The sequence below is a fragment of the Colletes latitarsis genome, chromosome 11 (assembly GCF_051014445.1).
Source record: "Colletes latitarsis isolate SP2378_abdomen chromosome 11, iyColLati1, whole genome shotgun sequence".
NCBI lineage: Eukaryota > Metazoa > Arthropoda > Insecta > Hymenoptera > Colletidae > Colletes > Colletes latitarsis.
Window position 1 is genome coordinate 4397484 of NC_135144.1, and position 22978 is coordinate 4420461.

Consider the following 22978-nt stretch of genomic DNA (forward strand, 5'->3'; position numbering starts at 1 on the left):
CCAACAATAGTGAATGGATTTGATTGAAATTTTTTTCTGAAATAGAGCTCATGGGTACCTACAAAAGAGTATTAAACAACTTTTCTATACAGCGCCAACCAAATTTATTAAAAATGAAAAACGAATTTTTAAGAAAAATATACAGGGGGTAGTAGGGAGCCTAAATTGTTCGGTGAAAAAAAGAAATTTCAAATCGTTCTGAAAAAATTATTTTCAGTTGCGGAGGTCGATTACAATCATTTTTGGTGAACAGACATACCCCCGAAATTCTGCGCATTTTCGAGAAAAAAATTCAGTACTAGCAGGACTTTAGACGTTAATAACTTTTTAACGAAGCCTCCATCAACAAATTGATATTCTTGATTTTCGTCTTATTTTGGCCTTTAGAACTCTGTATGCTGCAACGTCTGGATTGAAAAAGTATAATACCTACATGTCACGTTGAAGAATAAGTTTGTTTATTACAGATGTCTTTTTAAGAGAAAGTACAATTATTTATAAATATAAGGCATAAGTAGAATATAACAAAATAAATAAAAGTTTAATCGTAATATGTTATCAAATATATATTATTAATATCTTAAGCTTGATTTGTTCGTAGTTGGTTTTTGCATTCGATATTTCTCTAGTACTCGTAAAACATACTGTTTATGTTTTTTATCTTTAGTTAATAAATTGTGTTGTAGTCCGTCATGAATTTTACGCCACGCTCGGCAGAATTATTCACTACTCTTAAATTTTTTAGAATATTTTTTAGTATCTAATCCTACTGGGTATGATACGTCATTTTCCCAAATCGATGGATCTTTATCTAAAAATTCCATATTTATATTAAGTCTATTAAATAATTGTTTTCTCTTTATCAAAATTAAATCCTCTATTTCTACATTTATTATATTTTCGATATTTTATCAGCACTTCTGGTTTCCATTTTCGTGTTCATGTTTGATTTTCTTTATTCACTTTGAAATACATAACGTACTGACTTTATTACTGACTTGTGAGAACGCTTAGACCTTAGTACTGAACTTGAACCAGGTAGCCGTAGGAAGAGGAAAAAGGAAACCCTTCACAGATAAAAACTATAAGAAAGGTCTGAATAACAGAAGACTATGACTTTGTACTTGAAAAATGATTTCTGAAATCTCCTCTTGTATTAATCCAACGATCAAGTGTCCTTTTTTAATTCTCGTGCAAGAAGGAAAAGAACCTTTTCCTAGCATGATGCAAAGAAACGTACTTTTTTGACACACGATCGTATGTGTCTCCTTGTTCTTTCAATTGAAAATAATCGCATGGCAAAACAGCACACCTACATTCGGTCTTAGTTTTCATACATAAGGAATAACCACGAATCATGACTCACTCCCTATGTTTAATAATAAGTTGAACAATAGTATTATTTTACACTAAAGGAATTATAATGTCACCAAAAAATATCAGTTAATAAATTTCGAATAAAACGATACAAGTACATTCGATTCTAATGCGAAATCGTTAAAATTTCAAAATTTCAATTCAAATGCGGCACATGTTCTTCTCGTCCAATCACGCTAGAATTTTATGCAAATAATTTCTTCATCAAGTGTTACAATCTACTGGAATACACAAAACAAAAACTGAAAAAAATTTTGACACCTGTAGTTAAGGACCACCCTAATGAACACTCTGTATATGAAAATATTATAATCCATTGTAATTTAATTTTCTCCACTATAAAAATGTTTGGAAGTCGCGAATGAAAGTTTACGTTTGCTAATTTCACGCAACGTAAATTTTTTGGATGCAATAAAAGTTGTACTTTAAATGATTGTGAAACGAACGGTCGATCGTAATTGTTCAGATTCATGACGAACGTATGGGCGCTGTTCGCCGTGGTGTTCCTGGCCATTTACACTGCTAATTTGGCTGCCTTCATGATCACGAGGGAAGAGTTCCACGAGTTCAGCGGAGTGGACGATCACCGGCTGGCCAAACCGTGGTCTCACAAACCAATGTTCAAATTCGGCACCATACCGTGGAGCCACACGGACAGCACACTCGCAAAATACTTCAAGGAGATGCATGCGTACATGAAGGCCTTCAACAAGACCAGCGTAGCTGAAGGGATTGAAGCTGTTATCAGCGGGTAAGCGGAGAAACCTGATCGTTCTAAATTTGATAACAACGCGGCAATTGCCCAAATTACGAACGGTTGTTTGTTAAACTTGGACAAACGACGTTGAACTGCATTCACCGTTTAATGCATACGTATACACCTCGTTGCCCAAGTTTCAATAGCTTTGTCGTCGCTAATCTTTGAATAAGTTTGCTTGGTCCGCGATTATAATTAACAACCGACTAGCAGAGAGTGTTTATTAGATCGCCGTGTAGTTTGCCAGGAGTTAATTTCATGAGAAACAGACGCGTCAAACGAATTTTTCCCCGGAGGCGAATTTGCATATTGCAACCAAAAATATTTTTTAGCTAATTTTTCAGTCATTGCTCATCGTTATAGTACAAGCAAGCTGGTGTAGAATGGAAAAGAACATAATTTTCACAGGGGTAGGCAATAGAATACATACGAGGGTCGTTCAATAAGTCCTTAGAAAATTCAAGACCTGGCACTCGTAGCATCGAAAATAGTTTCTTTTTAGTAAGCATCATGACTTACTAAACAGCTATCAAAGTCTCAGTTATATCCACCACATGGTTTCATTTTTATTGTCGATTAAAGCAAGAAACTTCCTCCTGCATCAAAACAATGCATTGGTACACACCTGTGCAGTTTCGATGGCCAAAATCATGGAATTAAAGGTCGAATTATTACAACATCTACCGTATTCACTGGAGTTGGCTCCCAGTGACTTTTTTATTTCCAAACTTAAAAAAATGACTCGGCGGACAACGATTCACGTCGAACGAGGAGGTTACCGCCCAAACAGGTACCTATTTTAAGGACCTTTCGAAATCTTACTTTTTAGATGGCTTAAAAAAGTTGGAGAAACGCTTGGAAAAGTATATAAAGCTAAAAGGAGATTATGTTGAAATATAAAAAAAATCTAGTTAAAATAATTTGTTTTTCTATCTTTTTCTAAGAACTTATTGAACGACCCTCGTATGTTTATTATGTGAAAAGTTGGGAAAACATATTGTTGTTTTGAAATTAATTCCTGAAAGATACCCAAACATAGTCAGAAAAGACAAACGTTTAAACAATAATGTCCGACCTGGAGCCAACGGGTTAAATCTTGAGAAGATCCGTCGGATTATTTTGTCGAGAAATAGAGAAAGCTTCAAGCAACGCAGCTAAGATAAGACTGAACTTTGTCATTCCAAGTAAAGAGTTCCGAAAGTCCGGATCGATCGATCGGTCGCATGGTTCGTTTGATTCAACGATTCCCTTTGAATTTCTTTTCCTTGGTTTTCTGAGAAACATTGTTCCTTTTTTGCGACAGAGAAATGGACGCTTTTATCTACGATGGAACGGTTTTGGACTATTTGGTAGCGCAAGACGAAGACTGTCGATTATTGACCGTAGGTTCCTGGTACGCCATGACAGGATACGGCATCGCATTTTCAAGAAACTCCAAATACCTACAAATGTTCAACAAGCGTTTATTGGACTACAGAAACAATGGTATCGATGTCTACTGTAGCATCACTCTAAATATATATTCATTGTACTTTAACTACACCTATCAATCTTCTACAAGAAAATTCTGCTGACCTACGAAAAACTCTATAACACGTCGCATAATTATTATACATCGTATCAGCTATTTATAAATAAGAATTAATACGTAAAAATTGTTTTGTCTTATTTTCGTAGAGTCTACCCGAGATATTTTCTTGTCTGCTTTACATAGCAGTAGAAACGAATCAGATCAATATTACTTGATTTCAAGGTGGATATAATTATTAGGTTGTTCTATAATTTCGTGCCGTTAAACTTTCTCGAATTGTCAAGGGATAAAATTCATAATTTAAAATCGAACGTATCAAAGTATCCATCGCTAGTTTCGATTAAATTTGGCATACTGACAGAACGACCAAAAATATTTGACCCTTATTCTATTTTATTGTCCATGTTGAAAGGACGAAATTTAACCTCAAAGTAGAAGTAGTACAATGTATTTACTTCAACATGTCGCAAACTATTGAAAATATTAGAAAGGTATAAATGGATGAATTGATAGAAAATGCATTTGCTTAAATTATATATTGAAAAATGAGTTTAAGAAGGATAAGTTCTAGTATCGTCCTTCCACAAGAAGAAGGCACAGCGTGTTTACATCCCCACTCTTGCTGCAGTTCGCTGATTGGCTGTCACCGATCTTCGTCACCGTTTTTAACTAATACCTGTGAGACAACGAAGTGCAGCAGAAGTGGGGATGTAAACACGCTGTGTCTTCTTCTCGTGGAAGAATGGTACAAAACTCGGGACACGAACTTATGGAACAATCTAATAAATTCTGTAAATTACGATAATAACATACGACGTTTCGAGATTCATCAAAATGTTATCGTTCAATCTTTTAATGCAAATTTCCCTGTTAAAGCCAGAGTTTTAAATATTTCAGGGGACTTGGAACGTCTCAGAAGATATTGGATGACGGGCACGTGTAAGCCGGGGAAAGAGGTTCAAAAGAGCAGCGATCCCTTAGCACTGGAACAGTTCTTATCAGCGTTTCTCTTATTGATGATGGGAATTCTGTTGGCCGCAGCTTTTCTACTTCTAGAACATTTGTATTTCAAGTATGTCAGACAGCATCTGGCACGAAGCGACGGTGGTGGCTGTTGCGCACTTTTCAGCTTGGTAAGCTTCCAGCCTGCGTAATCAATTTCACCCTTTAGAATATCGATCGTGTCACACCCGACGCTGTTTATCTAATATGCTCATCGTATCAGTATCAATCATATATTCAGAAGCATTGCACGGAAGCTATAGTTCGATTCAGCGAGCAAGCAAAATTCTATTGAAGTAATGATTGACCGGTTAAATCGACGTATACTAATTTATTCGTGACGTTTATTCGCACGGGTTAAACTTTTATCTATTCGTTAGAAAACATTTCATTCTACAAAATATAATATACATAATTAAACAGTCCAACCCGTATCAGTACATAAAAAAGTCCTATAAACATAATTATAATTATTATTACTATTATTATTGAATAATACATTTTAACGGACCATGACCTCTTTTACAAACTTAGACAGGTAAAACAGAATACCGAGTACCAATATAACACAAAAATATAGTAACAAACATGTAAATACAAAAATACTTGTTGGATATTTCTTTTGAGGATGGCTAGCGATACATTAAAAAGATCTATTTCATCCATATGAGTATTGTATAATGCGGAAATACAATTTACGGGGTATATTGTATTTTAATTTGTGACACTTTATGCTATTATTTACTAATTTGAACAAAAATGTTATATCGAGGATTATTCGTCGGTATTTAAGGGTGTCTGAATATCTCCAGCAAAGGTATATATATATATATATATATATATATATATATATATATATATATATATGTATGTATTTAAAAAACTTTCATGTCAATCTGAACCTATTGGTTAGTAAACGCAGTTAAAGGAGTATTGCTGTCTAGGCTGTCATATCTTCGGCCTTTTTTTGTGAATTTTTTTTTAACGATAGGTAGGTTGTTTTGTAGTGACATTTTGCAGATATATTTATTCGTCTTATAGGTGTGTACAGTAATTTTTTCACCAAAAAATATTAAAAATTGCGAGAGTTATAGCTTCTTGTTTAAAAAAATGTATTTAAACTGGCTTACATGATATTTCAAAATCTAGCAGACTGATCATCTTCAAATGTGGAGAGAATATTCAACAGACACGCCTTTATAGCTGGAACTAGAGATTTAAAAAAATATTGAGTTTTACTATTTTTTTCGATACGCTAAAGACAAACGAACGATTAACAAATAGAAATTCGAAACTTGAAGCGTCGCTATTTCTTTATTTATCAGGATTTTGACTTCTCCCTGGTTCCTACTATAACTACAACCTTCCTTATGAAGATACTTTAACCCCCTCTGTTTCAAATTATCTGGAATCCTGGAAGCCATTGGAGCACCTTTTCCAAAAGAGCCATTAAATAAGAAGATACAATTCCCACGATTTTTAATATTTTTCCATGAAAAAAATATTGTACATGCTTATAAGACGAATAAATGTATCTACAAAGTCTCAGTATAAAACAGCCTACCTGTCATTAAAAAAAGAATCACAAAGAGGGCCGTGAAATTGACAGTCTAGACAGCAATACCTCCTTAAGAAAATATTTATTAAGTACCTGATATAATATGCGCCAGAAATATAGAACAACTCGTCGGATACTGGACATGTAACACGTACGGTTGGATAAACAGTTGTCAGAAACAGTAAAAGGAACAAATGAGGCTAATGCCTGTACGAGTAAGTACAAGTAGGCGCCGGATCACTGCAAAATGAAACGAAAACAAGTTTTCGAGAAAAACGCGTTTAAAGTTTAGATAATTTTTTTATTGCTGTAACTATTACATATCTCTTTTAAAAACTTCTTTTAATTTCTGAATAGTATTACTTTCGAAACAAAATCAATTTTCTGACTGTCTGGTCCCCTTAAGCGCGATAAAAACCATTTAGGATAACCCGAGTGATTCGAGTCAACTTTTGAAACATATGTCCTTATGGCAGTTTAGATACTGTCATAAAACAAAATCGTAACGGACTCAACATTGACATTCAACAGCATTTCATCCCAAAAAATATTGTTAAAGAAATTACTTATATCTCGATAATTGCCAGGCTTAAAGTTGTAATAGTAATACATAGTTGGTTTTTTGTACACTCGTTGTATTCTTAGATTTTGTATTATAATTTTAATTATATTAATCGTATCTGTACCAAACTAATTTATGTTGCAAACACGAGTCAATTTATTTTCTGAATGATAATTTGTAATTCTATCATAAAAAAAAAACACATTATTCTTTTCCTATTAGCATATACAATATTCCGTCACCTCAGATTATGCTTACACGTATCAAAGAGTTCTCCCGTAACGAAATAAATATTCATAAAGCAAGCAACTTAGTTATTTTTAAATTAGTTCGTTGGAATACTTTTTCTAATATTTTTTTAAATATTTTTTTTAAAGAGCATGGGAAAGTCTTTGACGTTTCGTGGGGCAGTGTACGAGGCGCAGGACATTCTGAGGTACCACAGATGCAGGGACCCTATCTGCGACACTCACTTGTGGAAGGTTAAGCACGAACTCGACATGGCGAGGATCAGGATACGGCAGCTGGAAAAGGACCTCGAAGCGCACGGAATAAAACCGAGCCAAACTAAGTACGTCATTTATTCATATAATTCGCTTTAACGTCGTTATAATTTCGAAATTACTACACCTTGTGTGTCGCGGTCGAGACTCTTCGATCCATGCGAGAGGATCCCAAAGAACGTTCCTCTGCCAACAACGAAATTGCAAAAGTTTCTTTACCCACCTGTACTAACGCGTTGATTATTTTCGTTTCTTTTCTTTCGTTTAATATCTCTCACGTAAATTAAATGTTGAACACCTACTACTCGTTGGCTTGTTGTTCGCACAGAGTGTTCCATTTAAATCGACCAGGTCGAACATCTTCGACGCTACCGATGGTGCTGAAGAAATGTTCCAAACATGTGTAAAATATATAATTTCGATAGTTCGGAAACTTTGGGATCCGCTCGATGAACGGCAACAGGAAAAATGTGAAAAACGCTTCGAGAAACCGAAAGAGCCGACAGTCGGGAACTATACTTCGCTATTCGATATACTCCTCTTACATCGTTTGCTTTCACTCGAGTATCCATTCGCTTTCGGAACGAAGTATTTCGCAGAGTGCTGCAGCTTGTTTTCTGCGAAGTTCCAAAGAACCTTTGTTCTAAAGACATCCCCCCCCCCCCCCGGACGCTCGCTACACCCTCCAATTACGATGGTATTTCACAAAGCGGAAGTGGACCCGTAAAAGAGTGATCTACGCATGTCACTGCATATTTACTTCACCTGTCTTCCATAAAATTAGCAAGGATTTAACCTCGGTTCACGTCGTAATATCGAAATAAAAGCTTAGACCTAAAGAGAATTCTTTAGTTTTTCATAAATTATTACAAGAATTTAAAAACAAGTTTTTAGATTTTAAAGAGCTATAGATTTTTAGCATTCGTCTAGTTTTCATAGGTATAAGAGACGTTCTATATAACTCGTGAAATTCTATCTCTATAATAATAATAATTTTATATAACAATCAAATTTTTAAAATACTACTATTCGATGAATTTGGTGTAGAAACCACTTTAACTAACATTAAAGATTTTTATAAGTAATAAGATGGTATTATATACTTTTTTGGTAATTATTTACTTTAGCGATTCCTCACCAATTTCGATGACCTTAAAATATGTCAAGGTCACAGTTATGAACATTTTTTCTCTATACATGTTATCGTCGTTCGCCCTTCGCTTTCGAGATATTCGCAAAAATAATTTTATGTCTGAATTAGCCTCGGGTTGAATTAGAGATAAAATATTAAACTTTATTCATTATTATTATTATTATTATTATTATCGTTATTATTAACAGAAATTGGAAAAATGTCTGACATTATATCAAAAAATCCAAGTATTCTTGTATTAAAATCATGACGACAAACGGCAAATAATGTATACTATGTCAAGCTAATATCGGATAATATTAATAAAGAAAATCGAAATAGAAGATGAATGCGTGGCCGGCCGCCTTGCGGCGGCTGGTATAAGAAAATCTGACCTGAAGCTAATCCATTATATTAATTATTAGGTAGAATTGTTAGGTCTGGGTCATATTTCTTTATGTCGACCGCCTCTAGGGTTCTTAAACAAAAAATCGAGTTTTTAAGCATCTATAGAAACAATAAACAATCGGCGATTCAACGTTTACACACACACTGCCACAGTCACGTACGTATAGACAGAATTCATTGAGTAGCAGCAATCTTTTCGAAGAAAAATCTCGAAAACTAAGGCCGAGCGGCGGTTATATATGTATATAGAGAAAAAATCTTCATAACAGTGACTTTCACAACATATTTCAAGGTCATCAAAATTGGTGAGAAATCGCTAAAGTAAATAATTATCACTGTTTTGTGTAGTTTTATGTAAGGATTAAATATGAAAGCTTGGATAAAGGTTAGTTATGATATTACAATACAAATTTAAATAGACGCGTTTACCTTACCCAAAACGTGAAACGATTTCTTTGAATAATTAACGCTCGATTAATTAACGTCACGATTGGCAGAGTCTCCAGGCAATAGAACGTGAGAATCGAGCTTAAATCCTGACCCACTTTCTGACGTCACTTGGAGCCTGGCTCGCACAGCATGCATCTATTTATTAATCTATATACATTTGTACACGCAGATGTGAAATGTATATATAATATTCACATCTATATATATATATATATATAGGTACGTTAACATCATAATATCAGCACAAGCATATTGTTTCTTTCTAATTTTTTTGTATCTATTTGCGCCGTTTTTCGTACACTGTCGATCACAAGTTTGAGACCACACCGTTAATAAGACAAAGACAGATTGTTTTATGGAATATCGTGTGGAAAGTTTTTTTATAAGACTTAAAGGGTTCTGGAAAAGGAACGTTTCATTGTTATTTTTACAATCATTGAAACATATCTTATTTCATCTTGAATAATAAATCAACCTTTTATATTGTTTTTTAATTATACACTGTGGTACGTTGCACTTTTTTAGAATTTGGATACATGCATGAAGTTGTATAAATTATTTCTTTAATTCACTACTATTTTATATTATTATAGTGTAGGGGAACAAGCGATATCTTTTTCTTTCTAAATCGAAAGGAATTAATAAACGGAATTAACGCACGTTGCATGTTTTAATGGGATCTATCTTTCTCTGGCTATATTTTCTATGGAAGTGCAACTGTATCTAAAAAATACAAACATAAATCTTTTTATGTGTAATATTAAACAAAATCATCGCTAAGTGAATACTTTATGATAGGCATGTCAGACTCGTCTTTTCTGCTGGATCAGGTTTCATTAGAACTTGAAACGTCGAGTGGAAAGTTAACCGTGCAAATTTTAGTGAAAGTTAATCGTTACTGTAGTATGTAAACGACAGAAACTTCGGATAATAAAAAAGTTATTTATTTATTTGCACCAAGAACTTAAAATCAATGAATGAATTATTATCGTATTTCTCCTTTTTAAAACAATTGAAAGTATATTTCATTTAATAATTGAACTCGATTTTTTAGAAAAATGTCAAATGTTAGCAAACGCCTTAAAAATCTATAATACAAATGCACTATACTTAAACCTAAAATGAGTCGTAATGCATACTTTTCTACGTTTACAGATATTTAAGAACTACATATTCGTTATACGATTTTGTACGTACATTAATATAACATAGAACATTAAATAATATAGTTTTATTCAGTAATTCGAAAGCATATCTTTTTTGTTTCTTAGGACGTTTCAATCATTTTGTCGTATTCCAAAATGGATCTATTGAATTTTGAAATCTAATATTACACGTTAAGTTTAAAATTTGTATTGTTACATGAGTTACATTCAAGTTAGAAATTAAAACAAAAATTGAAACGTCGCGTCGACAAAAAAATTGATATACTTGAAACTGTTGTATAAAAGTATTCATTCTAGTATTGTATATGTAGTCAGAAGAAAACATTTCAGAAAAGATGAACATCACATTAAAATATGCAATATTCCCTTCTATCGTTTTATTTTATTTCCATATATGTAGAAAGAACCGTAGCCTCTTCTATTTACTAGTGTCATCCTGCAGACTTGAGTTTAATGCTCCTGTAAATAGCACGAACACTATAAATATTGTAGAAATAAGTGATTCTATAAAACAATTACCGAAGCATCCTTCCACATACATTGGGTCAGTATACATACATACATAAGTCTTTGCATAAGTTTGTTCAAGTGTATTGTAGATCATATGTATAGATTAAACAAAAATATGATTCATCCACAGACTAAATATTAGCTTGTGTGAATATTTTCTGTCACTGAATTCATCCATCGATGCCTGTTTATTTTTATAAATTCATATAGTATGAATTTCAATACGTCTAAGTCGTTAAAATTTTTTGGTTAATCATTTTGGTTAATGCTCATGATCTCCTTAATCAAATTCGAATATTAGAGAATTAATGAACTATTCTTACGTTCATTTTTAATTAAAAAATATTAATTATCTTGCGCTCGAACTTATTTTATTAACTCAGTAAGTAACTCAAGTATCGATGAATGTTCTGTGATTTTGTTTAATAGCAAAAAATTTTGGATAGATACTCAAAGACTTATGAAATTACCCAATAGAATAAATGATAGTTACGAGTAGACACAGCTAACTAGCAATTAGTGCCTTCTGTGAAAAGTAACAGCGAATTGGTGGTCCAAAACTTATGGCCGACAGTGTACTTTTCTACTGTATCGCGTAAAAGACTCGTTCTGCGACGAATTGGCTTCGAATTTCCGTCTATATTAAAAAGTTACACGATAAAAATGGACGGAGAGAAAGAAACAAAAGGGAAATGTACAGAGAGAACAAGAATGTGCGCTGATTTAAAAAAAAAGAGCAAGTTTTCTCAACGACACGAGATCTCGACGAACTTCCGTAGCCAAGAGTGGAAAAACTTTCTTTGGAAAACTTTATTCAGACCAGCCAGGAAATGTTTGCAGAGTATCCAGGTATTATACATTGTTTCGACGAATCTTGAATACTATTTATCGAACTTTTGTAAGATTTTGTTCTATTTTCGAGCACGCAAACGACAAACATTCGAATCTCCCACGCTGAATAACTTCGTTAATAAAGCAAGAGCAAATTAGTAATTCTAAACTTACCATCAAAACTGGAAGTGTGCTAACATTTTCTTAACGATAAAATTTCCATCGTTATTTTGTAATGATACGTTAAGTATTCAGTGTATAAAATAATTGCAAGAATAAAGAACAAACGAAATTGTTCGATTCCTTGTATCTACATGGTGAGGCACGAATTAGAGAAGTTAATCAGTATTTAACCGACAAGAAATTCCAGTTGCTTAAATTTAATAACAAATTGTTTTTCGATAAAAAATTAAGGTCACTGTTATATTTTTAAATGGAAATAAGTACTTTTAATCTCATAATATCATAACACATCGAGACGAACTCAACGATCTGCTACACTATGACCTTCGGATGACATTGAAAGAAAAATTGCCATGAATCGATTACCGCAGTAATTGAAATTATTCGGCGATATGCAGGGTGTTCTGTCACCCCTGAGAAAAATTTTAACGGGAGATTCTAGAGGCCAAAATAAGACGCAAATCAAGATTAGCAATTTGTTGATGGAAGCTTCGTTAAAAAGGTATTAACAATTAAATTCATAAATTTCAAATCGTTCTAAAAAAATTATTTTCGGTTGCGGGGATCAATTACAATCATTTTTAGTGAATGAACATACCCCCGAAATCTTGCTCATTTTCGAGAAAAAAATTGAGTACGGGCGGAACTTTAAACGTTAATAACTTTTTAACGAAGCCTGTATCAACAAATTGGTATTCTTGTTTTTCGTCTTATTTTGGTTTCTAGAATCTCCCATTAAAATTTTTCCCGCGGATGGTCGAACACCCTGTATAACACCAAGGCGTCGCATTTAGACGTAAACAAATGAATATAAACATTAAGAATGCTTTATCAAAAGCATAACATTTATTCAACTTCAGAACTTAACATGCAAAGTAAAAGGAAAATTTATACAAAATGTGTAGAAATGCATAAAGAAGTTGTCTAATTGAAGCTACACATAAGACTTTATTACAAAGAGTAGAACTTTGCGTTGCAGAAGGTGGGGTGCAGTTCGAACGTATAATTAAATTATTAATTACATGCACCTTTTTAACATAAGTATTTTCATTATCGTTTTGTATAAATTTTTCTTTCATTTTGTGTGTTAAGTCCTGAAGTTGAATAAATGATCATTTGTAATGTTTACGTTCATTTGTTTATATATCGCCAAATAATTTGAAATACTGTGGCAATCGATTCCTAGCAATTTTTTCTTCATTGTCATCTAAAAGTCATTGTGTAGCAGGTCGTTGAATTCATCTCGCCTACAATATAATGTATTATAGTATTATTAATATTATTATATTTTGTTATTAATTATTATAATATTATAATATTGATAACAAAAATAATAAACATGAAGTTAAAAACACCTAGTTCCATTTAAAAACATAACAGTGATCTTAATTTTTCTTTTCAGTTAAATACTGATTAACTTCGATGGGAAACATTTTTTTGTCAGAAGGGGTGGAAAAATTGTGGGGATTAATTCGTGCTTCACGCTATATAGTACGTAGCTGTTCGAATATTTTTCCGTTTTCAAAATACTTGCCATCGGATGACAATTTTGGCGCGAATAAGACGTCCAGCACAGTCGAATGCGAAAGAAAGAAACTGTCTAGAAACTCAAGGAAGGAAAAATAATAAAAGCAAGGGGGTGAGGTCTCGTGTCGTGGGATGCTGTTGGTCCATATTATGAAATGGTTGGTGGCGGAACGATGGTGGAAAAGAAGCCTGGCACATATCCACGTCGGCTTTTTTAAAGGAGGAAAACCGGAAGTCTCGGCTGGTGGCGAGGATGCTTTCAAAGCTCGGACCGCCATACACCACCGGAGCCATTGGCGGTGGAAGCTCCGCATCCGCTACCGCCATACTTCGATTCGTAAGTCAGCAACGTCCACAACACGTAAGAATGCTCAGTGACGTAGGAACCGAAACAAATATTTCTTTCGATCGCGTCTAACTGTCGGCTGTCGAACGAAATCCAAACGTGATCAGCATTTCCGATCCGACAGAACCATCTTACGTGTGCTAACTTTCGTCGTTCCTTCGCTCGTGAGGCAACAAATTTTTTTAATCCTACTGGAGTAGTAGATAAATTAAATAGATTTAATTTAATAGGTTCCAACAATTTTTTCTCGCCTGTATTCAGGGTTCTTTTTTATGCGAGATCTTAGAAATGGATAAATGAAGAGTCAGAATCGAAGGAAACAAATTGGACACGTGAATTTAAAATTTATACTGACGAATGTGTGTGATTATTGAATTATTAAGGTGAAAAACACATGATAATGAATGTTGATTTACAGAACTTTTAACACAGTCTTCAATTTCTTGTGATTTTTCATATCACATCCAGCTGTCTTGCAAATTCCATACTTAATTTCTAATTTACTCACGGTTTCATCACGTTTTAATCTATTTATTACTTCACGTTTTATTTCCAATGATAAAACTTTACTTATAAATTAATCAATGTTTCGACAGTTTATTGTATTTTAAATATAATAAAATCATATGTTACTTCATATTATACTAATTATTAGGTCGTCCCATCAGTTTGTGCCGTTCGATATTCTGGAATTGACAAAGATAAAATTTGCAATTTAATAGACAACAAACAATGTTTGTCAATTCAGGGGATTTCTGAAATTTTAAACTAACATCAACCATTAATAGAAATTTAAAAGAAATAGATATTGTGTATATTTTTATTAGCATATAATAGAACCGAACCTTATAAGAAATAAAATACAACAATTTCCAGACTTACTTGTGAGTGAACAATTTGAACTTATTAACGTTTTAATAAACTACATTCAAATAAAAAATCAACGAAGTTGCATTTAATTTAATTTGCAATATCTCATTTACCTATACACAAAGACAGAACAAAATTAATAAAATAAAGAACATATAATTAATGAAAATCTGTTCTATTATCGTCTGATACTTGGACAAAAGTATTGGCACATTTTATACAAGGTGTTCGGCTACCTCTGGAAAAAATTTTAATGGGAGATTCTAGAGGCCAAAATAAGACAAAATTCAAGAATACCAATTTGTTGATTGAGGCTTTGTTAAAAAGTTATTAACGTTTAAAGTTCCGCCTGTAGAAAGGCAATTTGCAAACAGCTACGTACGTGTGATAATGCCTCTTACTCACAAAACTCTAAGGCTGTCGATACGTCAGTAGGTAGAGTTTCTCATGCTGACAATGAGTGAGAACCACTATCGTATGCACGCAGCTGTTCGCAGATTGTCGTTCTACAGACGGAATTTTAAACGTTAATAACTTTTTAACGAAGCCTCAATCAACAAATTGGTATTCTTGATTTTCGTCTTATTTTGGTCTTTAGAATCCCACATTAAAATTTTTCCCAGGGGTGGCCGAACACCCGGTATAAACCGTATTAAATTCTAATTTAACATTTTGTAACATCCTCTTCACTTCACTATTTCTTTTAACCTATTTGGCATAGAATAGATCAATTTTTTAGTTAAATCTCTGCTAATTTTAGACCATTCTGCTGAAATTATTTGTTTTAATTCCGATTTATTCGAAATGTGGTGTTAACGAATATTTTTCCTCAATTGACACTAAATATTTTCAATTGGATTAAGGTCCTAACTTTAATAGAATGTGTTCTTAAAGTGTGTGCTGCGTTGTAAACAATCCATTGACGAACTGTACATGCCATATGTACAGATGCATTATCTTGCTGAAAATAAAAATTTGCCCGAAACTTTAATTTTTCTGCACTTTTCTTTAAATTTTCTTTTAAGATATTTAAATAAGTTTTAGTATCTACTGAGACTTCAATGAACACTATTTCCCGAAGTCCGGATAAGGACATACACCCCCATATACAGACTTTACCACCTCCATATTTGACAGTAACTTAAAGGTTCTTCACGTCCAAATTTGGTATTGCGTTTCCTCCATACTAATAACCGACCAAAAGTCATTATTTTTATTCAAAAATTCTTTTGCAAACTCTAATCGTTTCTTTTTAATAATCAATTTTTTCAATAGTTTTTAACGTTTTTATGCCAAATGGTGTATTGTGCCAATAATTATGTTCACCACTGTAATAGCTTTGCCAAAGGAAAGGGGGTCGTTGAACAAGAAGAGGTTTACTGTTTTTCATAAAATTCCATTACCTATTCAAAATATTGCTTTAAGTTATAGTATAAAACTCGGCACGAACATGTGGAACGACACAATATTAACTTGCTGTATGATCAATAAAAAATACACGACTAGTCATTATACAACAAAGAGTTCATTGTTCCGTAAATATTGCTGCGGAATTTCACCGCGAAAAAAAGAAACCTGAATCGTTGATTCGAGACTTTTTTCCTTAACTTCATAAGAACGCATAGCCATTCTAAGCACATTTCTTGTAACGCGATTGCACCCGCGGGATGTGTTTACTGGGTCACGGATACTGAAACTTGGCACAGGAACAATGGCACGCCGAATTCGCTGCCAAATGTCCGAAAAATTCACGCTTGTTTGTTTGCCAGCTGGTGTCGGTTTGAGACGACGAGTGTACACCATTTAAAAACGAAACGAAAATCAAAGTGTCGCGTAACATATGGTACAGGCATAAAATTTGGCACGTCAGCTAAACAGAACACGATATTGCCCTCTGCCTCGAACATTATCGGCGGGCACATCTGAAATTTCAAATCGAGCCGAGCAAGAGAAATCCCGAGGGTCCCCCCTAAAATTTGTTAATTTATATACGAACAGGATGCTGGAGATACGCACGTTCCGCGAGGAAACCTTCCTACGTCACTGGGAAATGCCTCGGGGCGTAAGCAAGAATCGACCTAGTCGATACTTTATATTCTTGGCTGTTCCGCGTGGTAGGCGGGAAAATTGAAAAGAAATCGAAAAGTCGTTTGGAACGTCGATGAATCTGTGCACAGAAGGATAAAATTAATCTTGTGTGATTCATTTCGACTCCAGTTTTATAGGACCTCTCAGTGTTTTCTACAAGGAACATACAAGATAATCCCCACCCCCATCCACACTCTGACGAAAGTTTTAACATTCGTAAGGCGACCGAAAATGAAAAATTTTTTTTACCAGTAGTAATGTAAGCTTGAAAGGTAAATCTATCCTCCAAATTTTCAGGACACCAAAATAAATGTATCTTTACTTACTTATTGTTAGAGTAACAATTTTATGGCATATTTTATTGCATATTCCTTATTAATTTATTCACTACACAGGGTGTTCGACCACCCCTGGGAAAAATAGTAAGATACTGGAGGCCAAAATAGAGCGAAAGTCAAGAATACCAATTTGTTGATGGAGGCTTCGTTAAAAAGTTATTAACGTTTGAAGTTCCGCCTGTACTGAATTTTTTTCTAGAAGGTGGGTAGGAATTCGGGAATATGTCTATTGACCAAAAATGAATGTAATTGACCCCTGCAACTAAAAATAATTTTTTTAGAACGATTTGAAAAATTTTTTTTTTGCCAAAAAATTTAGGCACCTACCCACTGTCGATTTTTTTTTTAAATTCGTTTCTCATTTTTAATAGATTTGGTTGGCGCTATACAGAAAAGATGTTTAATACTTTTTTATAGGTACCCATGAGCTTTACTTCAGGAAAAAGTTTCATTGAAATATATTCAGTATTGTAAGAGTTATAGCTGTTTGAAAATTGGACCATTTTTATGGGGGTTTTCTCATTTTGCGGGGTCAAGGAATAAGTTTGCGAATGTTTTTGGAATTTTTACACATTTTACATCAAAATACGCACAGTTTGCATTTTGAAACATTAAAATCATCCAATCCGTGCAGAAGTTATTACGTTTTAAAGATTCATATGAGGGGATGCATTTCTGGCCTCACACTAAATTTTTAGTCAGGAATTTTTTCTCGAAAGTGGGTAGAATTTCTGGAGTACGCGTATTCATCAAAAATGATTGTCATTGATCCCCACAACCGAAAATAATTTTTCCAGAATTATTTGAAATTTTTTAATAACTTTTTAACGAAGTCTCAGTAAAGAAATTGATATTCTTGATTTTTGTTTTATTTTGGCCTCTAGAATCTCCTATTAAAATTTTTCCCAGAGGTAGCCGAACACCCTGTATATTACTTTATTATTAGACTACGGATGTTTATGCATTTATGGGAAATTTTAACTTTCAAAAATCTACAGAATTCACTTAATATGCAAAAATATAAGAAATACTTAAAGCATGATCCGAATTGTTATATTTAGGAGACGAGACAACTCTGTACAAAGCTCCGATTTCATTAATTTAATTAATAAAAATATGAATTTGCATAAAGATCCGCAATTTATTCATTATATATTTTGCTATATTATTATTTTTATCAACGAACAGTAATCATGAGAAGTAATTTTGAAGTTAAAAAGTGTTGAGAATCACTGTTACAAATAAAATTTTAAAAATAGCACATTTTATATAAAAATATTTGCAACAAATTATAGAATCGAAATAAAAGTAGTTTACTATATCGTTTTTTCTTTTTATTTTGGGAATATATTATTAAAAGTGATTTTCTGATTGTTTTATTAATTCGTCAAACTAATCTTCCATGAAAAACTTAAGAATTTGTCGAAAAAACTTGTATTTCCACTAAATTTCAAAATAGAATTGGTGGTGAAAATGTATTTCTTCTTAAATTCTTACTGTTGCTAACAAAAATGCATATCCCTTATTTTTGGTCGCTTTAAAAACCAGTAACATTTCCTCAAAATTTGAAGGTGGAATATTTCGTTTCCTTGTTGTCTTAAGAATCCCTACAGCTGTCTCACAGATTTGTACGATATTTAGAAGAGCAAATCTAAAAGTCGGGTGATAACGTTTTATTGTATTGTACTACAACCCTTACTAGAACATTTTTCTATAGAAAATTTATACGTGAAGGTTTATCTATCCTAATTCTACCGAATATCTATCAGCCTTCTAGATATGATAAAAATAACGGGGCAGCTGCGGGTTGTGAATCCACAACAGTATCCAACGAAAACGAAGAATCGTAGTTCGAGTGTAGGGTGATCGATGATAACGACATAGAAGATGAAGCGATAAGGGTAGATGTAGATTAGACGCTTCGCTTAAACCTCCGAGAGTTTGAATTCACGCACCGAAACCTCTTTTTTTCTTTTTATTTTTCAAATCGTATTTCTGTATCGTATCGATCTGCCCACTTTTCATATGCTCGAAAGCATGGCATGCGAGTTTCAACGACGAATTTTCGATTAGTTCGTGGGGAATGTATCGGAAATGCGTAGGGGGCGATAAATTGTCTGCGATTGGCGACAGGCTGACAAGGCGGAAGAGCAATTTATCTTCGTCGAGGAAATTGCTGAAAATTAGTGAAAACCAGGGAAAGAAAATTATTCGAATTCAAGCCATTTGCGGTGGAATCTAAAATACTTCTTTTGCTTCTGGTGACATGAGAAAATATCCAGAGGAATGTCTGACTATTTGAAAATAGTAAATGTTACGATAACAGAACATTTGTTGTTTTTTCAAATTTTTTGCTAAATGTTGTCTTCATCCTTGGCTATACTCTTGATAATGGTTTTTTGTTGATGAACGCGTTCGTAATCTGGTTGTCTAATTTTTAACAAACAGCTTAAAGCATATCCCTTGCTGGTCATTATTTTGTTAACATTTAGACAACTACGCGACATTTTCCTATTTATTTAACTATTTAAAATACTAAGTTTCTTTAGCAAACATTAATGTTAATGTGGGCATTAGAGACTTATTTGCATAAAATTATATTACAAACATTTCATAATAAAAATCAAAGAGTATGTAACTTTTTATGTTCTTCGTATATAATTAACTTTAACCCTAAATTTACAAGAACACATTAATTTAACCAGTTTCGCCTTCCCTGTACTTACAATTACAAAAATCATAAATATTATATTGTTAGCAATTTATATTGAATTTGATTAATCTATATCCTAATTCAAAAGAGAACTGTATTTTAATGAAACTGATAACATGACGGGTTTAGATAAAAGTATGTACAATGTCCGTAAATCTAGTGTTGAAAACCAACCAAAATATGAAAACAAAAGAAAGTATGTTTTAAAAAAAGAAAATAAATAAATGGAGGGTGAACGTGTCTCGTGTTCATGATACGTAAGAATTACAATAAGTCATTTCATTCGTATAGACTCTATTTAGTATTGCTATAAGTCTATCGTCAAATATTCTGAAGCAATTGAAGTTCCATGTGTTAACGAGAAATTTCAGACAACGTGTCTTCTTTAATTTGAAAATGCATCGCACGCAGTATGATGAATTTAATTGCATTAATCGTATGGGCATGCTCGTTTATAATTTCAACACATTTCTTGACCTTTTCTTGCGACTAATTTCACACATTTAATCATTCTCTACTTCGAATTTTTTATTAATAAATCGGCGGAACTATTATTTAAAATTTAGTATTGTAATATTTACTATAAATTTGTTATGTACTTATATGTTTTTTACCCACTTTTTGATGCGTGTTAATTTGTATATTCTTATTTTCTTTCAGCTAAAGACTGTTTCTGTTCTAACAATAAAGAAATAAATTTTTGAGAACTTCTAGGATATTGTACAGTGTACTCAAGTATAATGTAATAAACTAAGATAAACAAATTCTTTGTGGAACAGAAAATTGAGAAATTTTGAACCATCTTACAGTCTAAAGCTTCTTTTTTCAAGGTATTAATAATTGAAGTTTGCAAAAGTTTGTTTATGTTTTGAAAACTAAACTTTAGACGCAAAATGGAAAATTTTTCTTCCATACTTTACGAACAAATTTTTTTTTCTTTTTTATTTATTTTTCAATTAAAATATTGTTCTATTAAATGCTCAATAGTTTTTTCGTCCTTGATAATTGACGATTTTCCTATATTGTCTAGAAACATGTTCCTTTAATCATTTTCATCAGTGTAATACATTCCTGTATTAAAACATTATACATATTCCTTGTTACAAATTGGTTCTACGTTTCTTCAGAAGACTCAATTATAATTTTTCGAGAGTAGAAGTCTTCCTTGAAATATAATTTAAGAAACAATAATATACATAATTGATTTCTCTGTCAAGTGTATTACTGTGATAACAAAAATACATTGTCCAATGAGAAACAATGCCGGCGATTTGCGATCATAGAAAATAAATGTTCTCTATTTTGCTATTTTCTCAGACCAACTCGAGCATCAAGGGTATTTTAGATTCAAATGTTAACTCACTCGTTGTGTGTAAACTGTCTATCTATAGGCGACACGTGATATTATTTTCGAGAAAATCGTTACATGGAAACTTTGTTATATCCAGATTCATCGACGCCATCGATGTTGTCAGGCCTAGAGACATGACCAGGAATCACGTCGTCAGCACGGAGTATGCTGGAAAATTTTTGCCACCAGAGATCTACAGGTAAAAGAAACGTAGTTTTAACTTTAGGAAGACTTGGTTCACTTGAATTATTCTAGAACTGTCCCAATACTTGAAATATTCGAGTACTTGAAATTCAAACAAAGTCAAGTATTTGATTATTCAAGTAGCTTGAATGTTTGATCAAACTTGAGAAAATTGAATCTGTTCGAATGTTTGAACGACTTTACTATTAATATAAAAGTGAGAACTGTAATATAATAAGTTAAAAGCTTATATCTTGATTATAATTAAATTCAAATCAAGTATTTGATTGTTTAAGCAATTTTAATTATCCAAGCAAACTCGATTATGTATTCATACTCAATTATAATATTACATTTGAATAATAAAGTTCGCTTGGATAAGACTTGAATAAGTTTAGACAAATTCAAAAATATCAAAATATCTGTTCATTTAAATATCTTGGAGTGGTTTGATATTGATAAAAGTTTGCTAGCAAGTTAGTAAAAGTTGAAGAATAATTTAAAATGTTTAATTTCTTTGAGTTTAGAGTATAAGATTTTATTCATAAAAATAATATTTATATTAGATATTAAGGTTGCTATCCTTGTTCCAAAATCATTTTATTCTAAACTCAAACTTTTAACTGAAACATTTTTTCGTAGAACAAATAATTGTTGAGTTATTTGAGGTCGTCATGTTACGAGACACACCCTGTATATTAAAATCGACACATTTTTACATTCACGATGTATTCTATAAAACAAATCTATTCTTTTTCGTGGTCATTCCATATAGGAATAAATTTAAACAAAATTAAATAATACACGTTTGAAAAATTATTAGAAATTAAATCGAACGATAAGGGGTTAAATACACATTAAATAAGATAGTTATTGTACTTTAAAAGTGGTATATACAGGTTGTTCGGCCACCCCTGGGAAAAATTGTAATGGGAGATTCTAGAGGCCAAACTAGGACGAAAGTCAAGAATACCAATTTATTGATGGAGACTTCGTTAAAAAGTTATTAACGTTTAAAGTTTCGCTCGTACTGAATTTTTTTCTAGAAACTAGGTCGGATTTCGGGGTATATCTATTCACCAAAAATGCTTGTAATTGACCCCTGTAACTAAATATATATTTTTTAGTATGATTTGAAATTTTTTAATTTTGTCGAAAAATTTCACACCTTCTTGAATTTTTTTCTCGAAAGTGGATAGTATTTCAAAGATGTGCGTATTCGTAAAAAATGATTGTAATTGAAACCCGCAACCAAAAATAATTTTTTCAGAATAATTTGGGATTTTTTAATTTAATTTTTTAATAACTTTTTAATGAAGCCTCAGTTAAGAAATTGATATTCTTGATTTTCGTTTTATTTTGGCATTCGGCTCCCATTAAAACTTTTCCCAGGAGTGGCCGAACATCCTATATTATGGTAATATACGTTTATATCCTAACAAAAATCTTCTCGATTACCTAACCAACTCCTAGCCTTTATTAAATAGGCTACTCGAGGTATTTATTTAAAATCTATTTTTTGTCGAAAAAACGGAGATAGACAATTTAGAAATTTGTTAAAAAGTGTTGAAATTTTTAGTAGCGCGATTCTC

General features: G+C 32.6%; 1 protein-coding gene across 3 annotated transcripts in view; it reads left to right on the forward strand.

The window, feature by feature from the left end:
• The window catches only part of Nmdar2 (glutamate ionotropic receptor NMDA type subunit 2), a 597673-nt gene that overhangs the window by 564012 nt on the left and 10683 nt on the right, over positions 1-22978 (forward strand). The window contains exons 14-19 of one of the 3 annotated variants that reach the window (XM_076778738.1): positions 1844-2128; positions 3438-3619; positions 4563-4798; positions 7165-7358; positions 13718-13834; positions 21301-21402. In XM_076778738.1, the coding sequence (XP_076634853.1) occupies positions 1844-2128; positions 3438-3619; positions 4563-4798; positions 7165-7358; positions 13718-13834; positions 21301-21402 (1116 nt within the window). Of the gene's footprint in view, positions 1-1843; positions 2129-3437; positions 3620-4562; positions 4799-7164; positions 7359-13717; positions 13835-21300; positions 21407-22978 lie in introns of those variants that run through there. The other 2 variants (XM_076778739.1, XM_076778740.1) reach the window with 2 other exon arrangements.